This window comes from Brachyistius frenatus, unplaced genomic scaffold, assembly GCF_029030835.1.
Source record: "Brachyistius frenatus isolate BFR_SWC_R1_liver_20210118 unplaced genomic scaffold, ASM2903083v1 Contig_17, whole genome shotgun sequence".
NCBI lineage: Eukaryota > Metazoa > Chordata > Actinopteri > Embiotocidae > Brachyistius > Brachyistius frenatus.
The window spans coordinates 4229091-4243853 of NW_027210616.1; the positions used below are offsets into that span (position 1 = coordinate 4229091).

The window sequence follows — 14763 nt, forward strand, 5'->3', positions numbered from 1 at the left end:
AAAGATGGAGGGAAAACAAGATGGAGCTGGAAAGGACCAGATAGTAAAAGTGCTGAAGGAAATAGAGGCACAAAGCGAGAAAGATATCACTCTGTCAAAAACTTGGTGTTATGCTCCTCTCATATTCCCCCTCCTGCCTCCCTTTTTCCCAGTTTCTGTTCCCTCGGTGGCCAATTACCGCTAATTAAAATCCTCACTGCAGCTCTCCCGGACTCCCCCTCTTCCTCTCCTCCAAGACCTCCATCTCTTTGCTTCTCCTGTCACCCTGTCGCTCTCGTCTCTTTCTCTTTCTTTGAAGACAGGGTGTCGCTGCCTGCCGTGATCAACAACTTAAACACCTTATTTCACCCTGTTCTTCTCATCTTCTTCCTCACCTTTATACCTTTTCACCCCTTCTCTTTTTTCTTCTTCCTCACTCCTAAATTTGGTTCTTCTTTCCTCCCCCCTTATATCTCACTCCCATCCTCTTCCCGCCTTTCCTTTTCCTCCGCATCTCACCTCCTCCCTCCTCCCCCACTGCTCCTATCATCATCAGCAGTAAGGTTTCTTTAGTAGTGCCAAGAGACTTGACAAGGCTCTGGGCTAAAGACTGTAGCAGCCAGACTGTGATACCTTCCTAGTTGTGGAGTTTTTTTTTCCTTCTCATTTTTTTTTTTTTGACAAGGTTGTCGACATCTTTGCTTCTTCCTGCCTCGGCGTCAGCAGTGCGATTCTTCTAGGTGTTAAAAAGCTTCGTAAAAACTGCTGCTGTGATCATCATCATCATCATCATCATCATGCTGCTCCTCATCAGCAGCAGCCCTGGTGTTAATTCATTCAGTTAATTAATTCGCCTTGAAGGAGAAAAAAGGATAAAAAAAAAAAAAAAAAAAGAAAGAAGCTCCAGTGTTGCTTGGCTCAGGGAAAGAGAGTTGGAGAGTAGGAATGAGAGGGAGTAAAGAATATCTTTGCTGCTGCTCCGATGAAAAAAATTATGTCCGCTCCTTTAAGCATCTGCATCTTGTTCCCCCCTTTTTCTGTCCCCTCTTGCCGTCCTGTTTAGAATAACTGTCTTTTTCATAGAAAGGTGGAAAGAGATAGGGAGAACCATGGGGGCCTTTTCAAGACCTGATCCTTCCTATTGTACCACAGCCCGGGCCTGGATTTAAGAGCTCTGTCCGCTTGGCTGAACACAAACTGAGGCCGAGCACACAAAGGACCAGCTAGCCTTTTTCCTGCCTCCTGCTTTAAAGGCAGATAAAGAAAGGCGCAGGACAGATGGAGGTATGAGAGGAGAGAAAGAAGAGGGGAGGGCAAATGATGGACGAATGGGTGGCTGTTGAGTATGAAAAGCAGAAGCAGCGACTCGTGGCCTCCCAGGTAAGAATGGTGGGAGGCCACAGGGTTGAGGAAAGGGAGGGGTTATGACAATAAGACGGAAAAAAGCTGGACGGCAGACAAAAAGAAAAGCCGGGGTGGGTGTCACCGGATGGCACTCAGTCAAGTTCTCTTAAGGTTTATGCCAGTGTAACGCCCACTTACGAGAGAGAGGAGGCACACACACACACACACACACACACACACACACACACACACACACACACACACACACACACACACACACACACACACACACACACACACACACACACACACACACACACACACACTCTCTCTCTTGCACTCTCACCTCCTGTGTTACTTGCTGTTTCCCTCCCTTGTCTACCTGTCTGTGCCGTTTACTCTTATTATATTTTTCAGCCTGTATTATTGTTTTAGTAAGAAGATCATACAGTGTGACAGGGCCTTAATAAACCAGTAAAGCAGTATGTTCTGTAAAACTGTCTCCATGCCGTCTGTGGGAAACAAGCTTTTGTTATAATTAGGTCAGAGTGATTTGTGTTTTTACACGTTGATGAAAGAAGCTTCGTACCGTCGTATTCTAATCAATCTGATAAGCGGTGCAGTAGGCGGAAAACAAGATAAAACCACAGAGGACATTAACACTTTGTGGGAGAGGGGCTTTGTACAAGAGAACAACTGACATGAAAGAAGTTCTAACTCATTAAATTCAAAAATATCTTTTGCACTTTTTACTCCATTGCATTTATCTGACCGCTGTGGTTCCCAGAACCACAGAATTTGATTTTACAATAAATTGAGTTTATTAATACGATACAATGCTTTACACAAGGTAGAGTGAGTCCAAACTCAGACACCTGCAACATTACAATACTGTTTAGGTATTAATTTGTGAGTAACAATGATCCAAAGATATTTTATATAAAAATATAACTCAGTTTTGTTCAATAGTGAGCAATAACTTGTAATACTTTAAATCCCTATAGAGCAAGGTTGCACACACCCTACTACGTGAGCTAATTCTGAAATGGCCAGCTCAATGAGATCTACCAATATATATATATATAAATAAATGTACTTTGCATTACGGTATTACGGTATAAACCCTCCACATCAACATATTCTGATGACTGCGGATGGCCAGGGGCCCAGGGACTCGCACTCAAGGGATATGCCCCTGTTATTTGCGTGAAATTCGGCTGTCAGGTAGCCCCATAAATTCTTTATATTTTTCATAAAAAGTGGGATGTAATGTCAGCCCTATGTTGGAGACAATTCAGAAGTCAGCTATGATTTCAAAACCGGATTAGTTAAAAACTCTTTGTTGAACAGAGAAACAACGAGTATAATCAAAATGGGTCAATTCTGCTGTATTTTTTTTATATATGGCACATTGTGAAGCCATCGAGACTTCGGGCGTAATTCCATCAACAGATGGACACAGGGCTTCTTTACATATCATAAACTAATGCGTAAAACGCTCAGTGTGTGCATATGTTCATGTAATGACACTTTGGAGAAGTTTAACCTCTAGCAGGCTGAATGGCTATTAATTGCATATTTCCACACTGTATGCAACTACGACTATAATAGCTGCTGTTAGGTATAGACAGCAAAAATGCTCGTGCAAAATCAGCATGAAGGCGCAGGTCTGTTAAGTTTCTCCCTCATTAATCAACAAACAGAGCCAGAAAGTGAAAACACCACAGTAAGAGCCCACAGCACTGATTTCTGAAAACCTGACCTGATTAGGTGGGTGTAGTATTGTTGTTGCGTCCATCTCAGATGTTCCTGAATAAAACCTGTTTATATAAAAGGTTTTCTTCCTTCCAGTAGATGCCTCCACATTCCTGTGAGCACATCTGTGTTGCTTTCAGAAAATGCCATTTTTCTTCCTCATGAAAGGATTTTTGCTTTGTATGGTTTGCTCTCTTCACAAAAGGAGATAACATGTTCCCTTTACCAATGTAAGTACAAGAGAACATTTTTCTTTGCCCACATGTACAGTATGTGATCACCTGTGTTGTTCTGCAGCTGTTTTCATGGTTTATGTTTGGGGTTAGCATCTGTGGAATCTCACTTCAATTTGTATGTATAAAAACTATATCTGGCACCTTGTTGCTCTAAGTCTAGGTTGAGACACATTATATCCTCCTGTTCTCCTCAGCGCTGGGTTCCACAACCACAGCGCATTAACTCCGAGGGAATCTGAGGACAGGCAGCTTGAAGATTTGCCTATCCCACTTTCTACCAGCTAAACATTCAAGAAAATAAAGACAAGCTCGACACGTGTTAAGAAAACAGGTCTCAACATCAACATCTCCAAAACTCAGGTGACGTGCTTTGATACGCAACACTCCCAGCACCAGTTTGAATAACTGGTGAGGCACTTGAGTGTGTTGAAAACGTATAGACAGTACTTGGACAGCCATATCAGCAGGGATGGTTGTGCTGAGGTGGACTTCTCCAGGCAAAAGAAAACCTAAATGACCGACTGAAGGACGAGTCAGCAAAGAGGCCCAACATGTTGCCAAGAAATGATGGAGGCAGCTCAATGTGGCCTTTTATCCATCAAGGGACAAATAGGATTACAGTGATAGTTAGACACAAACTTTGTGATGTTTCAACTTGACATTGCTCCTGTGCACAAAGCAAAGTCCATACAGGAATAGTGTTCTGAATCTGGTGTAAGAAGGCTGTGTGGTCTGCAGAGCTCTGACCTTGACCCCATCTCAGAGCAGGATGACCCCACTGATGCTCTTGAGGCTTTGTGGGAGTAAATCTGCAGCCAGGCTTTACAACCTTGTAACAGTGGAGTGTTACAGCAGCATATCCATGTTAATTTTTGAATTGGTGTGATGCGTCCACATACTTTTGGCCATATAGTCTTGAATATGTGCATTTTAAATCGACTGAAAGAGGACTGAAATCCCTCATTTGTTAGCAAAACCCTGTGCAGTCACAAAGGGTGATTGTGTATGTTTTCGGCATATTAAACGCGTAGCACACACATACTTTCTCTTACTGTCAGTCACACACTTTCAGGAGACACATCCAATTTGTCCCTTTAACACTGGTCTTCACACAGGCTCCATAACACACTATCCAACACACTCTCTCCTTCAAGCATAAATCCCTCACACATCCTAACATGCTCTGCTAGCTTTCCATCTCCCCATTGAGCTCCCCCCATCTCACCCACTCTTCGTGTGTTTCAGGGTAATGTGAGCCAGCAGCCATAACACTGGGGTGGGGAGGAGGAGGTGGTAGGGGGTTGTTGATGTATGGTGGAACTAAAGCAGCCCTGCCGATCGATAATGTAAACAGGAGTGAAGAGAGGCGGTAAATAAGGCCGACTCCTGACAGAACTGTCTACCTCAGGTGACGGAGAGAGAGGGAGAGAGAGGAGAAGTAGGGAAGAGGGGGTGAGGGGAATTTCTAATGGAGGAAGAAAGGGAGAAACAAGGATGTATGGGCAAAGAGGATAACAGAGGGATGAGAGGGACAAGGGAGGGAAGGTTGGAACAAATGGGGCAGGAGAAGAGGAAGACATAGGACGGATGAAGTGAGGATAAGAGACGGATAAAATGGAAGAAGAGAGGAGGGAATAGACAGGAGGTGATGGAGGCATGGGGGAGAGGGTAATGGGGGCGAGAGGAGAGGTGCTGCATGAGGTAATGGTAACGGAGGGAGGGAGGGTGACGACAAAGGACGTAGAGAGTGAAAGATGGAGTGAAGGTGGATGGATAAAGAAGAAAAAGAGGTGACGGATGGAAAGAGGAATATAAATGAAACGGATGATTGGGTCAGCAATGAGGACAAATCGCCACGGCGATTATAGATTACGGTTCAGTTTTTGCGTAAGCATATTTGTTTCCGTGTGTGTGTGTGTGTGTGTGTGTGTGTGTGTGTGTGTGTGTGTGTGTGTGTGTGTGTGTGTGTGTGTGTGTGTGTGAATTAGAGAACAGTGCAGCCGTGACATTTAGTGGATGACATGCAGATGAATGACCACCAAGTGACCCACTGTTGAACCAAATCAGCATAACACGTACAGTACCGCACACGAACACATGCGGCCGAGCTGCGAACCTGGTCACCGCTGAGTGCTCCGTTGATGCATTGGCTCAAAGATTCTTTGAGAGCGCACACTCACTCTGGGCTACTTCACTGTCGGAGTAATGCACACTGAGTGGAGAGTAAACACACAAACAATGACAGACAAACACACAATGCGGAGAACAAATGTGTCTTTTACACTGTCCTCCTTAGTCTTTTTTTGTATTCTCTTCCTGCATGTTTCACCACAGTAATTAAACATGTGTCTGTGAGTGTTTCAGCTGCTGTGAATGTTCTGATAGGTCTCTGCTGCTATTTAAAGACTCATCCACAGCATTCTCGCACACTATAAATTGCTCACCAAGTGGTGAATCACAATAGTGATTCATCATAAAGCCAGTTCTTGTACGCTCTTAAATTTCCAGTGTTTTTTCGGCTGGGCCCATGTAAAGAAGGGGTTTATACTGTTCTCTCAGCAGCTCTACTGTACAAAATACAGCTTTGAGTTGTCAGGTATTTTAATAGAAATAACGATTGCAATGTGCTTCAATTCCAAAAAAAGAATAAGATTCAAGTTTCTACAAGTTACTCAAACGGTGCAGAAAAACACCCAAATCAGGAGATATTGTAATATAAAATAAAACCAGTTCCAGTGGTTTAGGTTAAAATAAATTGTATTAAGAGTTAAATGGGGATGAAAACCTGACTTCCTCAGGCAGGTCGATGCAGAGTCTCGGAGGCCTAAATGCAAACACTCTATCCCCGTCAGTTTTTAGCTCGGCCTCTGGAACAGCAGAGGCCATGAAAAGTAATCAATAAGTAATCTAAAAATCAATTCTAAAACATACTGCGAGTCAATGAAAGGAGAATTAAAGGTTTTTGGGCCTGTGTGTCTGTGATGAGTGGAGAATTTAGATGAATTTTGGATCAGATTGTTTCACTGATAAGAAAAACAAAAGATTAAGCTTATGAAATACTGATGAATGTCAGGTTAAGCCGGGTGATTATTGAATTTCAGCCAAATTATACTGTGACGATACAATCTGATCCTATTTTTATTTTACAAATTTCTGTTGTCCATATTAATGATTCTGATAAGGCTGGGATTGAAAAGTAAAAAAAAAAAAAAAAAAAAAATTTTTTTTAATGAGAGCAGAAACGATTGGTCAATTATATTTACCTTTTTATTAAAATAATAAATGTATCAATTTATTTAAAAAATGCACTGTTTCCTTTCTCTCAAATCTTCATATTTGCTGCTGTCTGTGATTGTCACATATAAAAATTTTGGTCAGACTAAATAAACAACTTGTAAAATGCCGTCTCAGGTCCTGAGTAATTATATGACTCAATTAAACAATAACAAAAACAATTGCTCGTTGCAGTTTTAGTTAGACACATTAATGCAGTGACTCAAATAAGCTGTTTTTAAACAAATTTAAACCGCTGATCTTTGCTTTACTTCGTGTTGTTTTGCAGACCAGTCAAGCCGTAACGTAGGAACAGCACAGGAGGCGACACGTTGTTGTTGCCGGCTGATATTGTGGCACTGAGCAGCTAATAGGCCTGCAGCCGTCAGCACTGTCAGTGTCATGAATGACCACCTGCAATGTGATACAACATACAATATAAACCTTTTATAATGTCTGAAATTGTAGAATATTAGTGTCTAATAGTTGTGTCGGTTTATGAACAGGCTTTGATTGGAGTATTCTCTCTTGGGTTCATATTCTGAGACTAAGTGATTTCTCAGGGACTGCACTCTCCTTCATCAGTGAACAGTTTGATGAAGGACTGTCACTGTACTCAGACATGTTTCTTTCAGTCTAGATCTGTGGACTTCTCTCTTAGCTGGAGTCTCTCATACCAGCTTGTGGAGCAGACTTTCATCGGCACCCTTCAGGTCATAGGGGGACACAGAGATGTCGCAGCATATAGTTTTTCATAAATTGCCAAAGCAGTAAAGCTTCTCGTCTCCTGTTTAATGATCGCAGGAGGAGTATGGTCTGTTGAGACAGCTGCGTGACTCAGAGCAGCTTGACGAAGGCAAATATTGTGCTCAACACAGAACGCAACCCACATTTGATAAGTTAGCAATCGTTCGTGTAAAGGACTAAAAACGAATTCACGAACTGCAGTTCACATATTCGTTCTCTTCGGTCGACAAAATTAGTTTTTAAAGGTTTTAGATGTATGTAACTGTATCAAATGCAAATGGTAATATACAAAGTTTGCTTAAGCATTTTAGTGTCTTTCAGCTCATTGTTTTGGCTCTCTGGTCCACAACTTTACTTTTCTGGTTCATTCGGACTGTTCTCAGAGTATCAAGTGTATGTTTTCAGAATAAAAGCACAAAAAAGCTGATCAACATATTGGAGCATTAAGGAGATAAAGAACCAGATAGTTTCCTCAGTAACTGGTGGAGACCAAAAAAGAGCTCCAAGGACAGTGAATGTTGGACACAACTTCAAATAAATGTCTGTATCTGATGGGTTTTTAGGCAACTGTTTTCGGACATACTCACTTTTTAGGTGATAAAATGTTGTTACAACTTGATGCTCTACCCCCAAATGGACAGGAGTCAGTTAATGCAGTTTTAGTATCAAAAATTGTTGGCTTATTAACAACTTAAGTTAGCTGAGGAGTTTTTAGGAGCATATTTTTGAGCTATGGAGTTCCAAAGTGTTCAAAATAATTAAATATATAAGGACAGCATGAAATAAATGGTCTTTTTTCCATTTAATTCCAGAAGTTTTTATTTTAGAATGTAACTTTTTCAAAGTCTGTTTTTTTTAAACAATGTTGCTTTTCCCCAGGGGCCATTTTATTTCATATACCACTTTTGATTAGATTTCGCCTAACATTATATCTTATAGTCTGTATTCTGTTTGTATTCCTTTATTTAAAAAAAAAAAAAAAAATATTTGAATGTATTTATTTATTTAGTTTTGAATGCCTCAGTGTGCCATAGAAAACATGTAAAACAAGAAACCCTGACCTCTGTGCACTGAAATGAAATTCAAGTCTCTTGAACCTCTGCAAATATATATAAATCTATGAAAACATGTATGTTCAATTGGGTAAGAAGGAAAACATGGGTAGTGTCACAAAGTAGCCCATCTGGGTGTGTGTGTGTGTGTGTTTGTACTCCAGCTTTTGGTTTTAAATCAAACACGCACTAAAGATTACCAATGATAAATAGATGTTTTTACATGGCAGTCTATTTGAATTGAAAAAAAATCTCATATTGAGTTACACTGAATCATATTTAAGCAGCTTAACTCTTCAACTCTTTATGATACTTATAGCTATGTAGTAATGGTAAAATTAGGAGTAAAACCTGTATTTCATGTCATTAAAATGTTTGCTAGGTTGCCTATCTTTAAGACGATTTAATAGAAAGGGGTTTGAGATTGAAGCTGTGATTTAAATCAGCTTAAACCTCTTTCCCAAGAGCTTCCTCTCTTTCAGATTTGTATCTCAAGTACTTAGTTATGAAAAAATAATACAGTACAATAGTTCTTGGCAGGCTGAGCGTTGTTCCACTGCCCGGGCATAATGAGCAGATCCTGCATCGTGAACCAAATATCTTTCATTGATTGTGGTTGGCTGAATTTCTTTGTCGATGGATACGGCTACAACATTTTCTATTAACAGAAAAACCTGTTGAGGGTATCGGGGAAATAGAAACAGGAGCACATTTCATAATTCTTTTATGAATTCCCTGTTTTGAAATAAGATCCCCGGATCATATTTTTTTTTAAATCCCAAACCCTGTGTTAAATCTTTCTAACTCATGCTGTCCGATTCTCGGAGGGTTGGATTAAAGAGCTTCTTCTAGGCTTCTTCTGTGCTCTGCAATCCGTGGCTTGTTAAATGAGTGGGTGATTAGGAGAGAGGGCTGTATTAATGTCCATCTTAATGTAGTTAATCATTAGTCTCATTGTTTTGAATTGTGAAGAAGACAAATGCGATCAGTGTGGGTGAGTTGTTAATTCAGGTGTTTGTTTTTTTTCTCCCCAGTTATTTCAAATCTGTTCATTTTATGAACCTTTTTAAAATTCAAAAAGCCTTTTGGAGGCAATTATTATCGGTGATGTCCATTGCAAACAAGTGTCCATGAACCCACTCGCATAAATCATAAGAACAGAACTTGCCTCAGAAATTTTCTTCAGTATTAAATTGATTCAGTAATAGTTTTTCTGCACATCCAAAGGTGCATTGCAAACATAAACAGCTAAAAACTAATTTGGCATACGTTTAAATATTCCACTTCGACAAAATGTAAACATATATATATATATATATGGGTTGATCAAAATGTTGAGAGACTAATCCAGTTGTGCGCATATGGAGAGAAGCACCATGACGTGCACAGAGCAGGGGGAAGCTATGACCTTCATGAGGAAGTATTCTAAGTTACGTCGCTTGATCAACATCAGCACCTGAGTTACGCAGGTTTTTGTGACAACTGTTCCGTAAACATTTGTGATTTCACCGTGCATCAGAAACATGTCCAGAGAAACGTCACATTTTTGGGGAGCAAAAAGACGTCACGTGGAGTCAAATCCAGCAAGTAGGGGTGGTGAGGGGGCTGCAATTGTGTTGTTGTGGGCAAGGAACGTTTGCGTCATCAATATATATTATATATATTTGAACCATGCACGTCACAGTGTTGGCGGCATTTGCGCACAACAGGAGCAATCTCTCAACGTTTTGAGAGAGGCTAAGGCACAAGTTTTAGACCAGTGCATAATTTACTGAATCCATTGCAAAATTATACTTATACCTGTTTAAATGTACTCCCAAACTTTTATACCTTTGTGAGGTCTGTGTTGCAAAAATTTTTACATCTGGTAGTATTTGTTATATTAGTTTACTGTAATGTTTTCCAAAACTATAATTTTGTAGTCCTGGATTAAATTCTCACTCTGAGGCTTGCTGTTTCATATTAAAACAGTGGTATTCGAATTGGAATAAAAAATGATAGGGAAATAAATAAAGGCCATCCCAAATATATGAATGAGTCAATACATTTGCAAATAATCGCTCAACTGTCTGTCAAAACAAATGAGATTGGGCCTGTGTGCATCATAGGCTGCTTTAGTGTATTTTCAATAAAACATAACATCATCAGGGACTTTGAAAATAATAATACAACTGCAAAATATTTTATTGAATTGATATGATGACACGGACACAAATCTCACTCCAAGCTGAATTGAAAAGTTGCAGACCTGATCTTTATATAGCAATTTATTATAGGCTGAATTTATTTCATCACATATTTCATGACTATATTTATTTATTTCACCAGCATATCTATTTATATAGATTTGAATGAAATAGAATTCCATAGTTTTTAGAGTACGGGGAGCTCCCGTTGTTCGAACTTCAACATCTAAACTGAGGCCTAGATGGAATTTTCCACAGTCATAGACGGTGATAAACATCACCATAGCAACACATTGTCTCTCTCTGTACTTGGATGTTGCCTGTCGCGGCTTAACAACTGTCAGGGAAGTCTCTCGCGTCCTAGCAGCATCTTTCTTCTCCTCAGACCGGCTTCAGTGGCTCACACATTTGTAGAGCTGCAGTTCAGATATGACTGTGACAGGTGGAAGGAGAAGTAGTTCCTTTTAACTGGGTATTCTTGTTTTTTTTTCTCTGAGCAGTTGGTAGTAGGAAAGTCCCACTTCATTCTCCCATCAAAGTTGTATACATTGTCCCCTGCTTTGAAACCAACATGGGGCTGGGCCTTATACTTTAGTGAGTGTTTAGGGTTGCTCTTCTCTGTATGTTACATTTGGTGTGTAGTACACACCAGGGTATTGTTATCTCAAATCTGACACGGCTGTTGTGCACTTACCGTAAATGACTGTAACATTTGAAAGCTTCACCCTCTAAAGTACCTGATGGCTTTGTTTCCTCATTTCACTTGCGTGATTTCACGTGTTTAATTAAACATACTGATGACTACTTAGTGAAAAATAATCATTCCCTACGTTCTGAATCACACACTATTTCTTACATACTTTTATTACATACTGCAGCTACCCTTAGAAAGTCTGTACTGTTGCATATGGTGTGTATACAATTGGGACATACTTGCTTCATCATAAAAATGCGCCTTGAACTTTGACCCACTAGATCATATATGTTCCATACCACGACATTTCAAGTGAAAACAAAAAGGATGCAATTTGCAATGAGTACGCTTCTCTTAATGCCTCTTCTTCTTCTTCTTCTTCTTCTTCTTCTTCTTCTTCTTCTCGTTCTTCCGTTTGCCGTCAGATCATTAGCGCCACCAACTCTGCCGGCAGCTCAGTAGATGTGACATATCTTCCACTATCTACTACAAAACATGACCGGATGTAGTAGGACATCATGGTGCTCCTTTCAGTAGTTTGGAAACAAGTTGGTGGTTCATTCCCTTTTGCTATGTAGCCAAATGGCGACCATTAAGGGTGAGAAGCGCTTGACTTTCACACCGTCTGACAGTTCACTGCATGTTGTCATACTTGTGTGAACACATTTATGCGCTCAAAACAGCATGTGTCAGTATATGCGAATTTAGACCGAGACTCTGTGAAAAAAACATATCTGAAATTAAAAGTCAGGCTAATTTGATTAAGATTGGGCAGGTTTGAGGCTCCGATTGGGATGTTTATTCAAAATCTGGACACACTTACTACGAATCCAATTTATCACAGTTCTGGCACGGGAAAACTGACATGTCAAGATTGATAAAAAAAATTTTTAAAAAAAAGATTATTTCACCTAATTCTGTCAGGAATAAAATAAATGTAGTTAAAATGTTTTTTTTTTTCAGATGTGTGTGTGTGTACATGTGGGTGCGCGTGTGTGTGTGTGTGTGTGTGTGTGTGTGTGTGTGTGTGTGTGTGTGTGTGTGTGTGTGTGTGTGTGTGTGTGTGTGTGTGTGTGTGTGTGTGTGCGTGCGTGTGTGTGCGTGTGTGTTTGCGTAGAGGCAGTGGTCCAGCTTGGTTTTATGACAGCGTTGGGATTCACGCTGAGAGCAACATGCTGAGCCTCATCAGAATGTGTGGTGGCGTTAGCGTAGGCGTGTAGAGGCTGGCTAAACCACATCTCTACTGCAGTCTTCTCTGTTCCTTACTCAGCTTCTACTTGTGAACTCCCCCACCCCCACCCCACCCACCACCCACTCACCCACGGCCGTCTGCCTTCAATTCAAGGCACTTCAGTTCATCTACCCTCTTTTTAATCAATTAGTCAAATTTAAATATTTTTTTCAGTGACCTGAGAGGAAAAAACAGTCATTAACTTGACAAAGAAAGTACACAGGATCAATTAGTCAAACTAGAGCCACATGACAGTATTATTGTACAATGCAATTAGAAACAGTGAAAGACAGTTTTATTGTAAATTTGCAGAGAAGGAAAAAGTAAGCATTATTTAAAGGGGTTTGTACACTTTCAATACAGTGAAGAAGTGTAGTACTTGAAGCAGTTTTAGTAAAATATTTACTTTATTACTATATTATAGTATATATATTTACTATACAATTAATGAGAAACACCCAGGGTTTCCTGCCCAGTTGTTTTATACTCAAAGATTATTTGCGTGCAGCGTTAAAAGTGACAGCAGGAGCTTTATAGCTTTCCAGATCTGCAGTTCAAATCATATGCTCTTAGCGACAGAGAGAGGGATTTTTTTGAAAGCCTGCGGTGTGTTCACTAATTGTAGACCTCTGAATGGCTGCCCAGGTCTCAGACATTATTCAATGACGTAAAAATAAGACAGCCTGTTACAGGGAAACATTTCTGTTTTAAATGTCAAAGATATGTTCAGTCCCATTCAAGTAACTGACAATACGAGGGTGGAACAGAAAGCTCAGAGATTGCTAGTGTTGCGCGCAAAAGGTGCACAGAAAAGCTATAAACTTCGTGAGTAACTACTCAAAGTTTCGACGCTTGATCAACATCAGCACCTGAGTTATACATGCTTTTATGAGCAGTGGTCCGGGTGCTTTTGCGATTTCTCTGTGGACATGACCAGTGGGTGCTCATTAATTTTAGTGTCAATCTCTAGAAATCGGTAACGGAGACCTTCGTAATGCTTGTGGATGCCTACGGCAATGAAGCAATGAGCCTGGAAAGATGTTTGGAGGGACTGAGGGGCATAACATCATTGTCCAAAAACAAAAAAGTGGGTTTTTGTTGACCATAGCGGGGTTGTGCACCGTGAATTGGTCTCCCGGGGTCAGACTGTCAAAAGCAAGTTCTACTGTGATGTCCCACTCACTGAACAAATTAAAAACACACAAGTTTCTTGCCCACATCAATGATGTGCACTTTATGCTTTTTAAGTTTCAGGTGCCACTGCTTACAAATATTTTTTTTTATCACAGAAAGTGTGCCACGGCGGGAACAAATGTTTGGGAAATGCTCTAAAATCCAACTGACTTCCATGATGTTACCAGCTTTGTTTGTGATGGGAGAGGTGACGTTGCTGCAAAGCTTCTGTCGAGACATTAAAAACCTTTTTTTTAAGTCAGCAGTTGAGTTACAGTTTTATAATATATTTCAATATTAATATTCACTATAACTGCAATATAAACTGTTATAAAAAGGGAATTTAACAGGAGAAAGATTATTTGATTTGACTTGTATTTCACTGTTGCTTCACACCTCTTACTCTGTGCATAAAAATGCTTCTTCTCATCTCTCTGTCTCTGCAGATGTGATCCACACAGTGGGGCCCATTGCGCAAGGAGGAGTTGAAGAGAGGGAGAGGAATTCTCTGAGGCAGTGCTACAAGAACAGCATGCAAACAGCCACGGATAATGCTGCACGCTCTGTGGTGAGAACTGAGGGATGAGATGAATCTGAAGGGATGATGAAAGCTGGGGACAAACAGGGAGGGAGGGGAGGGGTCGGAAAGAGGGCGGACACTTGAGAGGTCAGGTTAAAAGGAAGGGAATCACTGAGAACTGCAACAGAAAAAAGGAAGAACGCAAAGACAAAGAGAAGGCATGGTTAAGAGGAAAGAAGAAAAGAGGCACTGCAGTCACGACGGTGTGACAAAATTCTATTTAAAAAATAAACCTGAGCTAAAGAGCGGAGATTGATCACCTGTGGATTTTTCAAAGGGAACTACATTTCAGCTGAGATAGATAGAGGAAGGGGAAAAACAAGTCATGGTGTTGAGTTGTAAGAAGGTTTCATGAAACACACCAGGCAGGAGGTTTCATAGAGAAGCGTTAAAGCCAAAGAAAAAGACCAAAGCAACTTAAAAATAAAGTCAGAGGTGCAGCAGCAGAAAACATGGAGGCTGTGAAGCTAAAAGTAGTGCCTTGTAGTTTCACTGCTGAAAAATATAATCGAA

At 40.4% G+C, this 14763-nt stretch overlaps 1 protein-coding gene across 3 annotated transcripts in view; it reads left to right on the forward strand.

The window, feature by feature from the left end:
• Nucleotides 1-14763, forward strand: part of macrod1 (mono-ADP ribosylhydrolase 1) — a 116032-nt gene that overhangs the window by 87156 nt on the left and 14113 nt on the right. For all 3 annotated transcript variants that reach the window (XM_069694469.1, XM_069694467.1, XM_069694466.1), the window contains one exon: nt 14117-14238. In XM_069694469.1, the coding sequence (XP_069550570.1) occupies nt 14117-14238 (122 nt within the window). The remainder of the gene's footprint in view (nt 1-14116; nt 14239-14763) is intronic.